At 37.7% G+C, this 21178-nt stretch overlaps 1 protein-coding gene across 7 annotated transcripts in view; it reads left to right on the top strand.

Annotated features, from left to right (window-relative positions):
* The window catches only part of ANO5 (anoctamin 5), an 88071-nt gene that overhangs the window by 23618 nt on the left and 43275 nt on the right, over positions 1–21178 (top strand). For 4 of the 7 annotated variants that reach the window (XM_019456543.2, XM_019456542.2, XM_019456538.2 and 1 more), the window contains exons 4-9: positions 579–620; positions 3545–3658; positions 6635–6703; positions 8010–8294; positions 12452–12565; positions 15610–15725. In XM_019456543.2, coding sequence (XP_019312088.1) covers positions 579–620; positions 3545–3658; positions 6635–6703; positions 8010–8294; positions 12452–12565; positions 15610–15725 — 740 coding nt within the window. The remainder of the gene's footprint in view (positions 1–578; positions 621–3544; positions 3659–6634; positions 6704–8009; positions 8295–12451; positions 12566–15609; positions 15726–21178) is intronic. The other 3 variants (XM_019456544.2, XM_019456541.2, XM_019456540.2) reach the window with 1 other exon arrangement.

The raw sequence follows: 21178 nt of genomic DNA, 5'->3' as shown, positions 1-21178 counted from the left end.
ACAGCTTAGCATTTAACTGAATGAGCTCCCCTTTCCTTTCCCCAGTATTTTGGGAGGCTGTGAAATATTGTCTGCTATTAGGTGAACCTTCTATACCATACAGTATAATTGTAGTAATTTTAGTAGTAATTTTCTTCTCCTGATATATATGGGCATACTTAACTGATTACATATTTTACTTTACATTTCCCTTTTTCTCATATTTTCCTTCATTATTTTTTTCTCTCTCCTTTCTTCCTCAATTCAGTTCCACTTAACGTTACGGTATAAAGAACTTAGAGAAATTTACTTTGAAGTCTGTTATGGTATAAAGAACTTAGGGAAATTTACTTTGAAGTCTCTTTTATTCCCCTTTCCTTTATTCTTCATTGTTTTCTTCCTATATTCGTTCTTCTTTCCTTCTTGCCAGCTTCTCCCACCCTGCAACTGTAAATATCACACACACACACACACACACACACACACACACACACACCTGAGTAATCATACTGAAGATTTGTGTCTTTGTGTGTATGTTTTTTGGAAATCTTTTCTTTACTCTGGCAGGATTTGCTAACTTTCTGTTGATTGTTTCACAGTCTGCAAAGCGATTCAATTTGTTCCTGAAGCGACGTCTTTTGGTAAAAAAGTGCTGAATGCTGCTGCTTACGCTTTGGATGGCTGCAGTAGTAGCCCCAGTCCTTTTTATTCCAGTGTATACTATTGATTTGTGGGGACTTTGTCACTGATTTCCAGTCTCCAGGCGATTGAGATTTTAGAATGGTGATTCTTAATTCTGTTTGGATCTGATTAAAGCTGTAGATGCTCTTTCTAAAACATGTATATGTGTGTCTATCTATATACATATAATTTATATATATTATATATATTTGCTGTGTATACATATATATATTACATGTATGTAATGTATATATTTGATATATAATATATTTTTTATATTTGCATATAAACACACATATATATTGCATACATATACACACATATACAGACAATTTACCTACAGTTTTAGAATTTATGAACTCCTAGTGGGAATCCTGGACTATGAACCTCAGAATAACTACCTCATTCAAAGAAAATCCACCCAGATGTTCACCTATTATACACTGGAATTTCTAAGAGCAAATCAAATATAAATACAGACACATACACACATGGCAAAATGTTATCTTTATGTCATGCCTTGAGCAAAACAAAAGAATGATGTTTTTTAATAGCCTTCAGTTATATGTAACAGAGTTATCAAGTTTTTCTCCCCTCATTTGCTTCAATCAGTTTTTTGTTAACAGTACTAAGACAGGTACGTCATGGTGATCTACAAGGTTACCAGTGATTTCTCCATCTGTTTTTAAATGTTTGTTTATTTTTGAGAGGGAGAGAGAATGGGGTAGGGGCGGAGAGGGTGGGGGAAAGAATTTAGGAAGTGGGCTCTGAGCTGACAGCAGAGAGCCTGATGTGGGGCTCAAACTCATGAACCATGGGATTATGACCTGAGCTGAAGTTGGATACTTAACCGACTGAGCCACCCAGGCAAGCCAATTTCTCCATTTTAAGCAATTTACTCTTTATATTAGGACACAGCATAATGAGAGAAGTTTGGGTTTTCCTAGGTAGCATCTGGCTTTCAGTGACTGAACACTGAGAAAACTAATTGTTTTGGGGGTTACTTTGTTTACTTTCTAAGAGTCAAATACTCTGCGTGTGATTTTTTGGTGACTTCAATGTGCATGACTTCTCTCATCAGAACTTCTCTTTGTGAACTTAGATTTAGCTTGCCCAAACAATAAAAACACTTGTAAATGTATATTGTTTTAAAAATAATCTCTCCCAGGAGCACCTGGATGCCACAGTGGATGGAACATGCAACTCTTGATCTCTGGGCTGTGAGCCTACTTAAAAAACCATGCAAATTTTGGCTGTCACAGATTTTGCTTTGAGAGCAAAAGGATTATTAGAATTTTTACCTCTAATTTTTTGCTTTGATTATATTTAGTCTAATTAGTCTTTTATTTCCTGCCCCAAGTCCATGAGTTTTGGTGAATTTCATAAACTATGTTAATATTATGATGATTTACAAGAGCTCAAATGACTTTTTAAATTTTGTTTCCTTTTTCTTTTTGTAGTGAGTTGTAAATCAAGGGGTAACAGGAAAATAGTTTGAGTTTTCTCAGGTTCTTTTACTTTGTTTTAGGCAAAAGGAGATGATTATGCATCTTTTGGTTAGATGCAGAGAACTCAGACATAGTATTTGAATTACTATTTTCTATATTTACTCTCTAGACTCCCTGGATGTGTTTTGTTTTTTTGCTCATTTTCCCACTCGTTTCTTTCTGTGCATTAGGAGCTACTTCTTCCTGAAACATATCAGCTATGCCTTCACATAGATAAAATACAGTTCTATTTTTCATAGAACACACTTCAAACATGAGATTTTTGTTTTATTATACATGACTGTTGTACATCCATTCTTTTTTAGGGGAGGTCTCCCTGGCTTGAGCTGGGTGAAAAACAGCATAGAATACCATAACAGTAACTCATAAATTAACACAAGTAGCAGTACAAAAACAAAACATCCCGTTCTCCATTCACAGGTTAGCTGAATCAATTGGAAAGTTGCCAGGGTTAGGTTATAACTGCGCCACAGGGTTAGAGAGATCACTAACATCCACTACATCATCTGTTTGCGTCAGTCTAAGTATTAGATATATCTGGGCTACTTGAAATATTACGTATTACACATTACATATAAACTCTGAGGAAGGCCACATCAGTCAAACGTGAAATCTCTTCTTCTAAAGCTCTCTAGTGTTTTTGTAGTTCTGAAAGGAAAGGAATTAATGAAATATACAACATGTGACTGCTGAATTTGTCAGTTTGACTATTCCACTGAGAGAATTGATAACATCCGATTTTAACCAAAGATGGACTCGGGCTCACGTAGGGATCAGAATTGAAAGGAGATCTGCATGAGCATTTACGTGCAGTAAACCCAGCTGGCAAGCTATCTGCTTTCTGATTTTTAACTGCACTTTGATTTTACTTTAACCCTTCAGAAGTTGAATTAGAAAGTGGCAATTTTATGAAAACAGAGAAGCATTAGTCATAAGTTAATTTTCTTAGAATGAGATTCATTAATTGGTCGGTAATTAATTCCACCCCAAAGCAGTGTGTGAACATGAATTATTTGTCCGACTCATTGGCATGTTATTTAATGAAGCTAACAAGTCTCTCTCCGAATATGCATTTTGGGATCCATGTATCCATGTGTTCATTTTATATATTGGTATAATTGTACCATTTTTGTTGTGTGTGCATGTAGTTAAATGCTTACCTTCATCTTGAGTCTTCCTGGTATATGTATATATCTTCCCTATGGAAGTTCACTTTCCAAAATGAGCATAATCTTCTGTTGGTGAAAACTCTGGCTATTTGTCTTTACCCGCCAATTCAGGATTGAAACAAATTAGACCAAATGTCAGCTAATTCGTTTCATGTTTTTGCCATTTGAAAATAAAACTGGAAAGTGTGTCATTTCTGTCTCCTACAGTTTAAAAAAGATGAACAAAGCAAAGATTCTATCTTCTTCCGAGATGGGATTAGGCAAATTGATTTTGTGCTATCCTATGTTGATGATTTAAAGAAAGAAGCAGACCCCAAGGCGGTAAGTACTTAAGGGAAGAGAAACTGGGAATCCTTAAAAGAAACACTTCCTGTAGTTCATCAGGGTTGTTCCCATTGAATTAAGCTGTAGAGGTCAGAGGCCTCTGAAGTGTTATTGAAAGCTAAGACTGAGGGAGAAGATTAGAAAACAGGCCTAATAATGGATTGGATTGGATGTATAAAGTCAACTTGTTTTTTGGGGTTTTTTTTTTGGACATCTTGAACACTACCTTCTTTTTCTTCTCCCAAGTGACTGCTATATTGTTTACATAGCTCCACAATATTAAACGTGACCTCCAAAATTTGAGGTGTGTGTCTGAATATAGTATTTATTTTCACTTTGAAAACGTATGGCTAATCCAGGCCACCTGAAATGTCCTCCACATTGTGCTCTATTCCTTATCCTGTTTTCTTTTCATTATAACCCATCACTTTCTGAACTTGTGTATATGTTGTTTAAATTGTTTGCTGTGTGTCCAACACCCTAAATTAAGTTCATGAGACCAAGGACTTTGTCCTGTTCACTGCTGTGTACCCAAATGCCTAAAACAGTGTGGTTGCACAGCATAGTGGATGCTCAAGAAATAATTATATTTGAAATAATGAATTAATACATTAATCCATATGTGTAAGTGTGTACACACACATTTACTAACATACTTACCCAGGAAATAAATGTCAAATAAAATAAAAATAAAAGAACAACAGATATTATCCCCATAAAACCCTGTCCCTTTCTTCCACACTTTCCCTGGAAACCCTTCCATCAAGCCCCTGAAATTCACTCATTTGTCATCATTTTCTTTTTCTCTGAATGTCCGCCTGTAACTGGGCTCTTCATTGAGTTCCCTGCATTCTCCAAGTGCCCTCTCAGGTGATAGTTGCCTTTTTCGGGAGATGGGCAAATGCCTGCTCCGCCCTCCTTGTATCTCATTGTTGATTACAGACAGCTCTCCCTACCTCATCCCTAAAATTCCTGAGCTTTTATTCTTCTCACATTAATTACTGCCCTGCTTTACTGCTGTCATTAATGTGTCCCTGGGTCTTCCTTTCATTTCTCAACAGTTTGAGCTCTTGGTTCATTATCATTCTCTTCACCAATACTCCTTAAATTATTGATTATTGCAATTCATACATCGATGACTATTTTATTTGCAAAATTTTTTAAAAATCTGTGTTTATTTTTGAGAGAGAGAGAGAGAGAGACAGACAGACAGACAGACAGAGCACGAGAAGGGGAGGAGCAGAGAGAGAGGGAGATGCAGATCCTGAAGTAGTTTCCAGGTTCTGAGCTGTCAGCACAGAGCCCATGTGGGGCTTGAACTCACAAAAGCAAGTTCATGACCTGAGCCGAAGTCAGATGCTTAGCTGACTGAGCCACCCAGGCACCCCAGTGACTATTCTAGCATCCTGGCTCTCTTCCTTGAACTCCCCTTTCCATTTATCTTAGTTTCTTGCTCAGCCATTCACTTCCCTAGAACTTGTCATTATTGATAACTGCAAAAATATTTTTGAATGAATTAGAGGTTTTCCTAGAATGATGTGGTTCAGGTTCAACTATACCCCTCTCTTGTTTTTTTATGGCAGTGTCAATTAAGCTTGTTCAGATAAATGAGTAGATTGGAATAGAAAGATTATCGTTTATGCAGTTTTAATCTTTTTTAGACACCTGAGTTATATCCCCAAATTACAGTGATGTATCATAAAAGTAGTGTTTAATGGCCCATCACCTAGTAATCCTATTAGCTCTTCAGTTTTGGCAGTCATGTTACTTGCAAAAGCATTTGTTACTATAATGAAAAGAGTGGTTCACTTTCTCAATTCTGATAAGAGATAACAGTAATTTGAATGCCTAAGTCCTTTTTTTTTTTTTTTTTTTTTTTTTTTTGGTTTTCTGGAAGTTTGCAGTCTGCCTCCCTCTGGTAATGTGAAAGAAGGGCAATTATGAAAGGAAAATCTGTACCACTGTCATAGGCCTGTGCTCATATGTGGCAAACTTTGGAAGTAGGGGAAAAACACCTTAAATTATCTTTTACTCTTTCTTGTAAACTTTAAGATATATCAAGGTAGACCTATGCATTTGAAGATAGGCATTCTATAATACCATAAAAAAGTCTTTTAAAATTTCATTTACTATAAAATTCTTCAGACTTAGGTAATAATGAAAGCCAAAAAAAAAAAAAATTTCAACAATCAATGCATTCTTTTAAAGCCCACAAGTAATGATTGTTTTAACTTAATCTAATTTAATTAAATTAATTTATTTTATTTTTTTTTCTAAGTGAAGCTATTCTTTTCTTTAGCATTAGAAAGTTATAATGAGGGGCATGTGGGTGGCTTAGACGGTTGAGTGGCCTACTCTTGATTTAGGCTCAGGTCATGATCTCAATAGTTGTGAGATCAAGCCCTGTGTCGGACTCCACGCTGAGCATGGGGCCTGCTTGGGATTCTCACTCTCTCTCTCTCTCTCTCTCTCTCTCCCTCTCTCTCTTTCTTCCTCTGCCCCTTTCCCCTGCTCACACACACTCTCTCTCTCTTCTCTCTCTCTCTCTCAAAAGATAAAATCAAAATAAAAACTCACAATGATATTTTGGCTTAAATTTGAATTAAATATATCCTTTCTTTTTAAGAGTGTTGATGTGTTTCTAATACCGAGTCTTCCTGACCAAGGGCATGACATGTCTCTCTATTTATCTAGTTTTTTAAACTGTTATTTAGTAAAGTTCTATACATACTTTCAGATAGCAGTCCTGCACATTTCCTGGAAATTATTCCTAAATATTTTGGATTTTTATACTTATATTGTGAATTTTAGTACAGACGAAAATCAGGACATGGTGCTGAGATGGGGGTAATGTATAAAGGACTTTTATATACAAGCATGGGAGGGGCAGAGCACCATCTGGAATAATGAGTCTGTTTATCACGGGGCAAATAAAAGTGTTCTGCATAATTCTACCAATTTTTTTTCCCATAGGAAAGGAGAAAAGAATTTGAACAAAATCTCAGAAAAACAGGTCTTGAGTTGGAAATTGAAGACAAAAGGGTAAGTGTAGCTGTTAATTTGTACCAGAGTCTTGGTGTTTTAAGCAATTGTTATGGCCTTTGACCAAATAGACTTTGTGTTTGAGAGCAATACAATAGTTTTTTTGGCTACTGTTATCTGGATGGTAGGGCATATGGTCTTCCTGGTAAAGAAGTAGGTCAAGGATATGAATATAAGACAATGAGCAGACACTGAACAAAATAGACATAATTCCATGCAGGATACAAAGAAAGTGAAGATACAGTTCTTGTTTCATGTCTCTCATTTTTTTAAATATGAAATTTATTGTCAAATTGGTTTCCATACAACACCCAGTGCTCATCCCAACAGGTGCCCTCCTCAATGCCCATCACCCACTTTCCCCTCCCTCCCACCCCCCCATCAACCCTCAGTTTATTCTCATTTTTTAAGAGTCTCTTATGGTTTGGCTCCCTCCCTCTCTGACTTTTTTTTTTCCTTCCCCTCTCCCATGGTCTGGAGAGTGTTATGCTAAGTGAAATAAGTCATGCAGAGAAAGACAGATACCATATGTTTTCACTCTTATGTGGATCCTGAGAATCATATCTCTCATTTTGAAGGCTGTCTGTAATCTGGCACTCTAACTAGTTAACCTGGCCATCATCTGCATACCCACTACTTAAGCCAAGACAACTTTCTTTGCTCATGAATATGGCAAATTCTTTTACTTATTTATTTTTAATGTCTTGCCATCTATTGGTTTTCTAGAATTTCCTTCAAAATGTTTTTTTAATTTTTTTAAGCTTATTATTATTATTATTATTATTATTATTTTGAGAAAGAGCAGGAGGGAGAACAAGAGAGTGTGCACAAGCAGGGGAAGGGCAGAGAGAGAGGGAGAGAGAGAATCCAAAACAGGCTCTACACTGTCAGCACAGAACCCAATGTGAGGCCTGAACTCACGAACTGTGAGATCATGACTGGAGCTGAAGTCAGATGCTTAACCAACTGAGCCATCCAGGCACCCCCTGAATTTTATTGTTAAAAATATTCTTTCTTTGTCTCTATCACACACATGTGCGCGCACACACATACACACACACACACATACACATACACACACACGCCATGTATACATATACATACATACACATATGTAAGTGTAATAATACAGATACACGTTTTGAGCATTTGTTCCTCTGTAGATTTTGCTGAAAAGTTTCAATAAATTGAAAGTGCTGTGACATCTGTGATTTGTTCGAGTTGTCATAAAACTTTGTGTCTTTACTCAGTTCGGTAACAAGTAAATCGGTATGCTTCCTGTTATCTTTGCCTTCTTTTTCTACAGAACTCTGAAGATGGAAAGACGTATTTTGTCAAGATCCATGCCCCTTGGGAGGTCCTAGTTACTTATGCTGAAGTGTTGGGAATCAAGATGCCTATTAAGGAGAGTGATATTCCTCTGCCCGAGAATATCCCATTCAGCTGTATGCTTGAGCCTCTGAAGCTCCCAAAGAATGTGAAGCACCCTCATCCTGAATATTTCACTGCCCAATTCACCAGACATCGGCAGGAACTCTTCCTCATTGAAGACAAATCAAGCTTCTTTCCGTCCTCATCGAGAAACAGAATTGTAGGTAGAAAAGACCTTTGAGCATATCCCTTCAAGTGAGGCTTGTGTATCTGCACGTGCTAGTATACATCAATGCTATGTCTGCACCGGGTTTGTGCATACATTTTGATAAGTACTGGGTGATATTGAGCAGGTTCGAAGGTCCACCTGGACTGCTTAAACCTGTTCACCTACCGACTTCTCAAACTGTTGTTTACACGTGAAAGGGTGACAGTGTGGGCACAGTCAAGACGGATGCTTTGTGCAATATTGGGAAAAGTTCTTAATGAAGAGCCAGGGCTTTGGTTTTATTGGTTCTTTGCAAATGGTTTTATAATCTTAGAGTGGTTTTATAAATTCAGTGCATAGCAGGAGGAATATTGGTCATTCCAAATGGAAATGGAATTTTAAAATTTCTTTGTATATCGATAGCATTTGAGAAACCTCAAAACTTTTTCCTTTCATTTAAAACCATTTTCAATCATGGATAATATTTCCTCCCCATTTGTAGTCAATAAGACCTTTAAATTTCCTATGAAGAGCCTCTCTGTAAAGAATCATGCTTTCTGAGTCACTGCTTCTTCATGTTAAGATAGGAATAAAGTCTAGGTTTGCCTAGAAAATTAAATGAGTTAAGGAATGAAAGGCTTCGATACCTGGAATATACTAGGTGCTCAGTAAGTGTTAGGTGTTATTATTATTATTGACCTGACTTGAGCGGGGGAAAAAAGTAATGTTCCTTTTTGCTCTGACCCTCCTCCCTGTTGCCTACTAATGTGATCACCAGGGTATTAATGATCACTTACTGCCTTTCCCAACTTGAGGCTTATTTCTTTTAGGTTCAGCACTCTTCAGTGACTAAGGATTTTGAAATCATCATTTTTTCTAGTTTCTCATTTTTTTTTTTTAATTCACGGACAGGAATATTACATACAATATAATGCCTAGAATTTGCATATAAAAATATGAACCTACAAACTAAAAATGTTCTCCCTTTTCTTCCCAGCAATAAAAACCCACCACCACCACCACAACTACAACCTAAGGGGCAATCTCTAAAAAGGGAGTAAAGAGCCTATGACATGGAATCAGAAGACCTGGTTTCAAGTCATAACTCTGCTGCTCTCTAAATAAAACAACCTCTCTTAAAACAGAGATAATGATGGTCAACACTGGGATTTCTATCAAAACCAAATGAAAGAATGTGTGTGAAGCACTCTGCAAATTGTAAAGTACTTTAGATAGACTTACTACGTTAAAAAGTAGCTACCAAAAGGCCAGTGAACCAGACCAAATTAGGAACTAGATTAAGTATAGAAATACTAGTATCCATTTATTTTTACTGCTTCTGTGTAAAGAGTGCCAATACCTTAGATTAATTCAACATTAAAACACAACAATTTTAATAATTTAATAATTTAAAATTTTATATTACATGGGGTGCCTGGGTGGCTCAGTCAGTTAAGCACATGACTCTTGATTTCAGCTCAAGTCATAATCTCATGGTTTATGGGATCAAAGCCCTGCATTAGGCTCTGTGTTGACAGCAAGGAGCCTACTTGGGATTCTCTCTCTTCCTCTCTCTGCCCTTCCCCTGCTCGCTCTCTCTCTCTCTCTCTCTCTCAAAATAAAAAAGATAAACATTAAAAAATATTTATATTACACTATCACTCTTGACAAAAAGATGTACTAATTTAGGGTCCTAGTAACAACAGATGGAGTGCTCAGTGCTCCATAGCATTCTTGACACTAGTATTTACAAAGCTTTCTTTTTCTTTCTTTTGTAATTGTAGCATAACATGAATAGAGATAGGCCCACAAGTCATAAATGTACAGCACACTGAAACAACACAAAACAAATACGGCCATGTAACCACCACCCATATCAAGGAGAAGACTTTGCTAGCCCCCCAGAGACCCTGCTGCCTCCTTCCAATCACTATTCCATCATCCTCAGTAGAGGTGGGCTTTAACTTCCAACAGCAAAGATTACACTGTTTTTACACTTCACAAAAACGGAATCATGCCGTATATATTCTTTTTTGAGTATGGCTTCTTTGGCTTAACATTTATTTGTGTGATTAATTTAGCTCTTATGTGAGTTATTGTGCATTCATTTTCATTACTTGGTCTTGAAATTTATTTGTGTATGTGTCATGATGGTTGTTTTGTTGAGAGAGAGCGAGTGAGCACGTGAGTGGGGGAGAGGAACAGAGGGAGAGAGAATCTTAAGCAGGCTCCACACTCAGTGCAGAACCCAACGCTGTGCTCAATCTCATGTCCCTGAGATCATTACCTGAGCTGACATCAAAAGTCGACGCTCAACCGAGCTACCCAGGTGCCTCCGTCATTATGGTTTTAATTTGCCTTTCACTCATATAAATGGGATTGATTCTCCTTGTATATGTTTATTGCTTATTTAGATATGCACTTTTATGAAGTCCCTGCTAAAGTCTTTTGTCTGTTTTTCAATTAGGTCTTTTCTTTACTTGTTGATTGGTAGGAATTGTTTATATATTCCTTTTATGAGCCCTTTGTTCATTATATATGTTTACTGATCTTTTCCTACTTCTTGCTTCCTTTTTCTAATGGTTTCTTTTGCTCAACAGATGTTTTTAATTTTAATGTAGTCCAATTTCTCAAGCCTTTACTTTATGAATCATGCTCTTAATCTTTAACTACCACCAAGACCATGAAGTTAATTTCCTATATTATTTTTTTGAAGTTGTATTACTTTACTTTCCACATTGAGGACTACTGTCCACCTGGAATTAATTTTTGTGCATGGTGCAGTTTTCCCACCATATATGTGGTCATCGGTTTGCAACAATTATTGAAAACATTCAACTTTTCACTATTTTTCAGTTTTACCTTTGTCATAACTCATGTATCTATACATTCATAGGCCTACTTCTGGGCCGTGTTCTGCAGCTTTGATCTTTTTTGTCCATTCTTGCATCGATACTGGCAATGTTGAACTTTACTTGAGTTCTGTAGTCGTGGAAAACAGGGACAGTTACAGAAATCGCCCACTCTTCTCATTCTGGGAAACTGTAAAGGATTACCCTTCACCACATGACTTAAAGAATATTCATAGATAACCACCACCCCCATCTCCCAATTTGACTTGAGAGCACCATTTGCCACATAGTTCATCCTAAATTCTCCTGGTCATTGGCGTGTCCATTTGTGTTAGTTGTCTTTATACCAAGAAAAAAAATTAAGCTTCTCATAATCTCTATGGCAAGCGAGTAGTTACAAGTTGGAGCCAGTTGCCCGGGCTACACTGCCATAGAGACAGGGAGGTAGTGATGCTGTCTTTCTTGATGTTTACATTTAGAAGAGATGGGTCCTAGAAAACTTAAGAAACACACTCCTGCATTGTAAAACTGTCAAGAGGCTTATCTAGTAGATTTTTACAGATTTATATAAATCTCAAAGGGAAGGAGAAAAAATTTATAAGTTCTCTAAAGAAATACTCTAAGAAGAGAGAGATGGAGGAAATCCCTTTCCCTTGTGGCTCCAGGGAAATTTAGATTCACACCTAGCCTTGTAATTTCTCCCTTTTGTTATTAGTTTGTGGTAATAAGAGTCAGACACAGGCCTTCCACATGCCTGCTCTTTGTTGGATAAATGGCTAGCTGAACTATTTATCTGCACTGACCCATCAAAGTATTTGTTAGCTAAACTGACCAAATTTTGATTAAACTTGCCTCCCACAGGACCCTAAGCTTTGATGTACCTTTAACCCAAGCCGACCCTGGCAGGTGTAACAGTCCTGCCTTAACACAAAGAAAGATGCTCTCTGAAACTGCCTTGCCTCTCCCAAATGAATGAATGAATGAATGAAAAGACGCTTTCTGCCTGACTTTTCAGATGTCTGCAGATATTGCTCTTGCAATAGTTTTCCTCCCCCTCTTGCTTTTTGTTTTTAATGTTTATTTATTTTGAGACAGAGCGCACACATGCATGGTGGGGAAGGGGAGGGGCAGAGTTTGTGTGTGCAAACTACACCACCCCACCTTCTACATCTTCCTTCAGACAACAAAGGGAAGGTTCAGAGCCTGTGTCTACATTCAGACAAAGTTGGACATTGTTAAATTGTGATGGAAACAAAATGTGGAAAGCATAAAGTTCAGAAATGTGTTGTCTAATGCTTACTTCAAATTATATCATAGGTTTATTATATTCTCTCACGGTGTCCTTTTGGCGTAGAAGATGGGAAGAAAAAGTTTGGGATTGAAAGACTGCTAACTTCTAATACCTATTCATCTGCCTATCCACTCCATGATGTAAGTATAAGCTTGGTTTTGAAATCCTGAATCCATTTTTCCTCTCCCACATTCAGAGGTTGCCTTGTTGCGAGAGAGAATCTTCCCTTTGCTTCCTCTTTAAGACAGGTTACTTAATTCTTTCTCATGTTGGGAAAATCCCTCAAACTCCCTAGTTCCAAGCTGAGAACTTTAACAGCTATGCTGAAGCACATAGTTTATACATCTTTACATTGAGGTTTTAATGGAAATTTATTTTAAAAAACATTACATTTGTGTGTGAATTTTCTTTAGAACTCATATTGAAAATAGTGGTTTTATTAAAAGAACATTACAGAATATGTGGAAATTTCTATCTGAATCCATCAGATCTTTTCTAATTTATAAAGTTTTTAATCCATAAAGGACTTGAATTATGTGCATTAATGTGTTCATTTATTAGATACATAATTGATTTTAATGACAGACATTTTCTTGTGTGTGTGTGTGTGTGTTTTTACAAATTAAAGGTTTGTGGCAACACTGTGTTGAAGAAGTCCATTGGTACCATTTTTCCAACAACATTTGTATATTTCATGTTTCTTATTTATTTAAAAAAATTTTTTTGATGATTATTTATTTTTGAGAGAGTGAGAGAGAGACTGAGTGCGAGTGAGGGAGGGGCAGAGAGAGAGGGAGACACAGAATCCAAAGCAGGCTCCAGGCTCTGAGCTGTCCGCACAGAGCTCGATGCAGGGCTTAAACCCACAGACCACGAGATCATGACCTGAGCCGAAGTCGGATGCTTAACCAACTGAGCCACCTAGGTGCCCCTCATGTCTTGTTTTTTTGAGACATGAGTTTTTTGGTTTCCCACTGCATATATAAAATTGTTTACACAATACTGTAGTCTGTTAAGTGTGCAATAGCATTATGTCTAAAAAAGAACAATGTACACCTTAATTAAAAAAACAATTTATTGCTAAAAATGCTAACCATCATCTGAGCCTTCAGCAAATTGTAATCTTGCTGTTGGAGGGTCTTGCTTCTGGACAGCTGGAAACTGATTGCTGAAGATTGGGGTGGCTGTGACAATTTGTTAAAATAAGACAGTGAAGTTTGCTACATCGATTAGATTCTTCCTTTCACAAATGATTTCTCTGTAAGGTGAGATGCCTTTTAATGAACTGGGTCTCTTCAACAACTGTCAAGCTGATTAAGCAGAATTTTCCTAAATAGGTGACAGGTTTTTATTATTATTATTATTATTTTAATGTTTATTTTTAAGAGAGAGAAAGAGAGACAAAGTGCAAGTGGGGGAGGGGCAGAGAGAGAGGGAGACAGAATCCAAAGCAGGCTCCAGGTTCCAAGCTGTCAGCACAGACCCTGACATGGGGCCCAAACCCACAAACCGTGAGATCACGACCTCAGCCGAAGTCAGCTGCTTCTCTGACTAAGCCATCCAGGTGCCCTAAATGGGTGGCAGTGTTTAACAGGAGTATCAATTCAGGTGAATTTAATTTAAGTGTTAGAGAAATCATCCTCCTTCCCCAACTCTCCCTCTCCCTGTACACACATTTTTTTCCCCTTGGGCAAAAGAATTTCTAGGTGATTATAGATTCAAAATAATGTCATGGCCATTTAGTAGAGAGAGATATATATAGTGGGTTAATAAAACACTTCACAATGCATTCTCTGTCAGTTTTCACAGAAAAAAAGTCCTTTTGAAGATTTTGAGAATTATTTCTTTTTAGGGCATTCATTCTCTTTTTACTATTACCAGGTCATTAAACCAAACTAATATCCTCAGTCAGCAGCAACTTTAATCCATAAATCAAGCCTTCCAGCAAGCAGGGTGCTTTATGATCACTGGAAACCTTAGCTGTTGGGGCGCCTGGGTGGCGCAGTCGGTTAAGCGTCCGACTTCAGCCAGGTCACGATCTCGCGGTCCCTGAGTTCGAGCCCCGCGTCAGGCTCTGGGCTGATGGCTCGGAGCCTGGAGCCTGTTTCCGATTCTGTGTCTCCCTCTCTCTCTGCCCCTCCCCCGTTCGTGCTCTGTCTCTCTCTGTCCCAAAAATAAATTAAAAAAAAAAAAAAAGAAACCTTAGCTGTTAGTGATAGATGTAACTTACCATTAATTCTACTTTTTTTTCTTTGTTTTCTATCCTGAATGTAAGTTTAGGTGCTAGATTTTCCCTTATGTGCTTTAAAGAATGGTTTTTCAAGATACCCAAATAGGCTGCCTTTTTATTATTTTGTTTCTCAAGATTCAGTAGGATTAGTGACAGAAGAAGAAAACAAGACGGAATCTACGTGATAGAAAATCTTCTATCTTATCACATAGAGATTTTCACATGTGCTTAATTTAGATTGGATATTCATTCATGCTGTCTGTAGCAGTTCATTTGTCTGGACCAGCAGTTGAAAGAATGTGTTGAACTGCCATGTGTAGACAGCACTAGTATTCTGCTCTGTTGTGAAGGGGTATTAATAAAGCTATTCAGTAGGTAACAATGGGGAAAATCTTAGGCATGAAACAATACTGAGGTTCTTTGGTGTAAAGTTTATGATACATATTTCAAGTTTTCTGGGAAATGGTGGCAGTGATTGACAGGACCAGATGAGTTTTCTGGAGGAGATTCCTGTCATAGCAGGATGACTTTGGATCATTCACTGGACGTTGCTTGGGTCTAATTTTTCTATATGTGAAGTAAAAGTGTTAGCCTATTTCTAATGTCCCAGCCAGTTACGTAGTTATATTAATCCCTGAGCTGTGACTATTCTAGTATAATTTGAGTAAAGAAAGGGCTTTCGACGTGAAAGAACAGCTTGAGGAAAGCCAAAGGTTCAGACTTTAACTTGTATTTTTAAATAACTGGGTGCGAGAATTTAATGAATCCCTTGTGTCATCGTTTATTGTAGTTTTGGGGAGATAATTGCACATCAATGGGATATGAAAATCCAAATCTAAAAGCTAAAGAGAACATTTGCTTCATTCACTAAACTTCTTATAAAACAGTGTTTATTTGCTTCACCCTCATCTTTTGCTTTGTCATTCAAGTACTTTCATTTTGACTATCTTGTAGGGTCAATATTGGAAGCCATCAGAACCTCCTAACCCTGTCAACGAGAGGTACACACTTTGCCAGAATTGGGCTCGGTTTTCCTATTTTTACAAGGAGCAGCCTTTAGATTTGATTAGGTAAGTTCCTTATTAAACACTATCAAACGGATTAAAACTTCATGATGTGATTTTTATTCACAGTGGTATCATATTCCATTCTTTTCACCACTGTTTTCACCCACCACATGTCACATGTCCCCAGTTTTGTACCCACACTATCACTTAGTCATTCATTTGTGAGCAGAATACTGTCGGAATGTGCTTCATCACCATACAGAAGTAGCTCAGTAGTTAAGAGGTTGGGCCTTGGTGTGTGGGGTGGGCTGGGTTCAGATCCAAGTTGGTCAAATTATTTAACTTCTGTGAGGCTCATCAGTAAAATGGGAATAACAGTGGTGCTTTCCTTATGAGGCTACTTAATAATAAAATGAGATAATGTATATTTTTTAGCACAGGGGTAGCACTTAGTGCTTAATATGTATTAGCTTTGTTTTGTTTTGTTTTTCTCTGAGTTCAGGAATTTAGAAGATAGCAGAAAGGTTGTGTATGGACGTCTGTGTGTGTGTGCATGTGTAGATCTCAGAGATCTGGGAAGGCGTTTGTCCTGTGACCTCAATTCTTTAGACAGTTTCATTGCCTAAGCAAGAAGACTGCAGTAGCAAGTTCCTGCTTTGCACGATAACAATACTACATACATACAGGATGTTAGGAGACTCCTGCTATGATTTCAGTAAAGGAACGATCAGATTAGACCCCTGGTTGTTACAGACCCTGTTTTTTACTCAGTGATTTATATTTGTAGTACTGTGTTTGCACAACATCACAGTATCCTTTTTATGAGACTGATTTGGATGCATACATCCAAACAAGTGAACGATGATCTCAACAGGTTTGTTTAAGGCAAATAAGAAGGGAAATTTTTAAGAATAAATGAAAGGCAGATAGCATATATAAGCTGGTACTTTTGGTAAATCATTGTCTGAACTCTTTATTCGATGGATGTTTTAATTATTTTGAATAATGGTCATTTCATTTTTTTAATGATGAAAGTAGCACACGTTTATCAAAAATTCAAATAATAAACAGATGTGCAAAGCTTTTTTTTTTAAGTTTAATTTTGAGAGACCGTGCATGCAGATGTGTGCGAGCATAAGCAGGGTAGTTTCAGAGAGAGAGGCAGAGAGAAAATCCCAAGCAGGCTCTCCACTGCCAGCACAGAGCTCCATGCAGGGCTCAAGCCCACGAACTGCGAGATCATGACCTGAACCAAAACCAAGAGTCGGATACTCAATTGACTGAGCCACCCAGGCACCCCAAGATGTGCAGAGTTTTAAGTGAAATTCTACCTCTATTGAACTTTGCAGAAGTGACTGCTGTTGATTTGGTATATCCATTCAGTTCTATTTTTATGTGCACAATAAAATGCATACACAATCATATTTTTTCCTTAGAAAAAACAATGACATCTTTATTTACCTTTCAGCTGCAATTTTCTGTTTGCACTAAATAATATATTATTGGTACTCCTCCTGTGAATACACACAGTTCTATCTCATGCTTTTTAAGAGAACACAGAGTGCCATATTGTAAATTTTGCATAATTCATTTATCTGGTTTTTTATTGAAAAACAGGTTGTCCCAGATTTTTCACTGTTACAAACGTGTTGCTAAGAACAGTTTGCAGACATTGTGCCCTTGGAGGATGTTTTCATAGCATATTTTCAAAGAAGCAAAGTCATCAGAATGAAGGTTTACATAGTTTTACATTGTTCAAAATATATTTAAAATATGTATTCATTTGACATTTTAAAACTATCAACAGGTGTTTCTGCTATGAGTATTCCCCAAAGGTTTGTATTTATAACCCTAGATACGCACAAACACATTACATCTTGGGTCAGTGCCAATGTAGCTGTAATACTTCGTTAGCCCTTGATAATTTCCTTTTACAACAAAGTGGAAGCTCAAGTATTTAATCAGATGACAGTGTCTAGCTGAAATTTAAGAACTTTTTAGTTTTTCATTTTCTTATAATAACTTATAATTTGTAGCAAGTTATACTGCCTTTTCTGATTCAATAGTGAAATAATATTTTTATTTATTTATTTTAAAATTTTTTATTGTTTATTTAATTTTGAGAGAGAGAGAGAGCAGGTTTGGGAAAGGGGCAGAGAGAGACGGAGATACAGAATCCGAAGCAGGCTCCACGCTCTGAGCTGTCAGCCCAGAGCCCAACACGGGGCTTGAACTCAGGAGCAGTGAAATCATGACCTGAGCCGAAGTTGGCCACATGCAAAACATGAATCTTGATCCTTTCCTATACAGAAATTTAAACTAACTTGAATGGATCAGGGAACTTAGTGTAAGGGCTAAAAATACAAAACTTCTAGAAGAATATTTAGGAGAAAAATTCATATGGCCTGAGATTAGGCATGGACTTTTCACAAAAGACATAAAAAGCCAAATTTAAAAATTCATAAATCGGATTTAATTAACATTGAAAATGTGTGCTCTCTAAAAGACACCGTTCTAAAAATAAAAAGGCAAACCACAGACTGGAGAAAATACTTGCAACACACCTATTAGTAAAGGACATCTAGAATATTGAAGGAACTCTTAGAATTCAATAATGAGACAAAATCTTTAAAAATGGACAAAAGATTATAACAGATACTGCACCAAAGAAAGATATTTATGGATGGCCAATTAGTACATCAAAAGATGCATAACATCTGTATTCACTAGAGGAATAAGAGTTAAAATGTTTGCCATTGAGATACCACCACACCACCCACTATAATAGCTAAAATCTAAAAGATTGGCAACAATAAGAGCTGACAGGGGTGTGGAACAACTTGAAGACTCAAAGTGCTGCTAGAATGCCAAATGGAGTAGCAACTGTATAAAAAAATTTGACACTTTCTCATCAAGTTAAATACACACTTTGTGTATGACCAGGCAATTCCGCTACTAAGTCTTTGCCCACGAAAAAATGGAGCGTATATGTCCACAGAAACACCACCGATTGAATGTTTATAGCAGATTATTGCAGAGTAAGAAAAAACTGGAAACAACCAAAGGCTGCCAATGGGTAAATGGATAAACAAATTATCATATATTCATACAATGGTTTGTTGTTTTTTTGTTTTTTTCCTCTGAGAGAAATTACAGATAGATGCAACATCAAAGGATGAATCTTAAAAGCATTACGCTAAGGAAAAGAAGCAGGCCATGGAAGGCTGCATAGTCTTAGGTTTCCATTTATAAAACATTCTGGAAGAGGCAAAACTATAGGGACCTAAATGACAGTAGTGGTTGCCCAGATCTGGGGTTTGGGGAAAGGGTTAACTGCAAAGGACCCTAAGGGAACCTTAGGTTCCATCATCTGAGATGATGGAAACGCTCTATGTGTTGACTCTGGTGGTGGTTACCTGAGCGCATGCGTCTGAACTTACCAAATTATGCGCTTAGGTGTATGCACCCCAATCAATTTGATTAAAAAACAAAAAGAAAGAAACACCACTCCTCTTAAAGGATTAACTTTCTGGGATAGAGGGTGAGCTAGGGTTTGGTGGATTCCTCCTTGGAGAGATGAGCCCCGTTGGCCTGGAGGAGCTGGAGTCCAGCACAGTGGCCTGGAAATGGTGTTGGACGCTGACCCCCAAAGATATTCCCAGTATATGTGAGACATATCTGGGGGACTCCAGGGACGCCGGAAAGGAAATGACGCGGGAGACGGGGGGCCAAGGCCTGCAGTTGTACAGGTAGGAAGTGGCAGTTGAATAGTGGATTCGTCAACGAACGCGACATGATCTCATTGATACGGTGTACCAGTCCTTAAGCTGTGGTTCCTCAGCTGCTTCATGAAATTGAGACTGGAACTCTCAAAATCACGAGTATGCGTTGCCACTTGGCTCACTGGGACTCTGCCAGCAGGAAGCACTGGAGGAGGAAACAAGGATCTGTTTCCTTTGTTTTTTGTGGGTTTCCCGTTTGCTTCCTGTGAGCGAGCGATTCCCCAACAACGCTCCTAGTCCTGGATGGGGCAGTGCCTTCCTGTTGCTGAGGCTGCACGCCGCGTACAGTTTTCCCGACCCTTGCAGACCCCACCCGGTCCGACCTGCTCTGAGGTCCCTGCACGAGCCTGCCAGGACCTCCTTCTCAGAGACCTGGGTCCCAGCCCCATGGGCCCCCTCCCGTGACTTTAGAGACACCAACAGCCGGCTATGAACAGCCTCTTCTGAGATGGCAATCAGCTCCGTGGAGCCCCGGGTTGTTTATGACAACTTTGGTCATCCAAAGTGTGATCCTGTTTCTCAACTCTATAGTTTATGTTTTCTTCATTGCTTCTAATAAGTCCCTCATTTTTTATATGAATTTTGATTATCCAGCTACAAATCTTGTTTGATTTCTCCACTGTTTTCACTCTGCTTAATAATAAACAATCTGTGGGAAGTTTGGCTACTCATTAAAATTTCTCCCTAGACACAGCATATAGAACGGTTCTCACCTGAACCAATATTCACTGTTTTGGTTGCAATGTGAGTTTCCAACTGTATTACTCCTTCCTTGTCTAATTGTTGTCACTCAGCATCCTTTTACCCAACTTCCATCAGGAGCCCTGGGAGCTGGATCCTATGTCTTTATAACATTGCTCCTTTTTCCTCGCCAGAACTCTACCCCACTCACTTCACACGTAAGATTTATTTCAGTTTGTTTTCAGTTTTAGTGAAAACCCAGGGAAGTGGCACTCTATCTCTGATCCCTTTCATCCCATTCCTTGCCCTCTTTTCTTATATATTATCCCTTATAACTGGCCAACTTCTCCATTTTCTGATTTATCTTTATGAAAAGCAGATATATGTATTTTCTGAACTTTCTTTTTCATTTTTAAGTGGCATTCTATACAGACTCTTCAGCAATTTGCTATTTTCACTTAATACAGTCTGAAGATCAATCCATATGCATTCATTGAGCCACCCTCATCCATTTTTCGGCTTTCTGGTACACCATTATGTGTACTTGGACATTTAGGTAGCCTCCCGGATTTCATGATTACAAAGTGTTTCCGTGAGTAAAAATGTACCTGTGTATTTTTGTATTGTTGAGAGTGTGTTTTCAGGGTAAATCCGTATGTATGAGATTGTTGGGTTGCAGGGTAAGTGCGTATGTAGTTGTGTTACATATCACCAAATTTCCCTTCACTGGGACTGGACCATTGGGAATTCCCACCAACAGTATATGGAAGTGCAGAGTGCACGATTAAGTTTTCTAATTCTTGCCAGCTGACTGGTGAGAAGCAGTGTTTTAGTGTAGCTTTAATCTGTACTTCCCTTATTATGTACACAATTGAACATCGTTTTGTATGTTAAGGGATATTTTTGTAGCTTTTTAAATGAATAGTATATTCATATCTTTTGTCTATTTTTTCTATAGGATTTTTGCCTTCTTTCTCAATGTTTTTAAGTTTTTAATATACTGAGGTTTTATTACCCTTTATCTGTAGTATGTATTCTTAGTATTTTCTTCAA

The sequence above is a fragment of the Panthera pardus genome, unplaced genomic scaffold (genome assembly GCF_024362965.1).
Source record: "Panthera pardus isolate Hobbes unplaced genomic scaffold, ASM2436296v1 HiC_scaffold_12, whole genome shotgun sequence".
Classification (NCBI taxonomy): Eukaryota; Metazoa; Chordata; class Mammalia; order Carnivora; family Felidae; genus Panthera; species Panthera pardus.
Note: the sequence above shows the minus strand (reverse complement) of the source record. Positions and strands in the feature narration are given on the sequence as shown.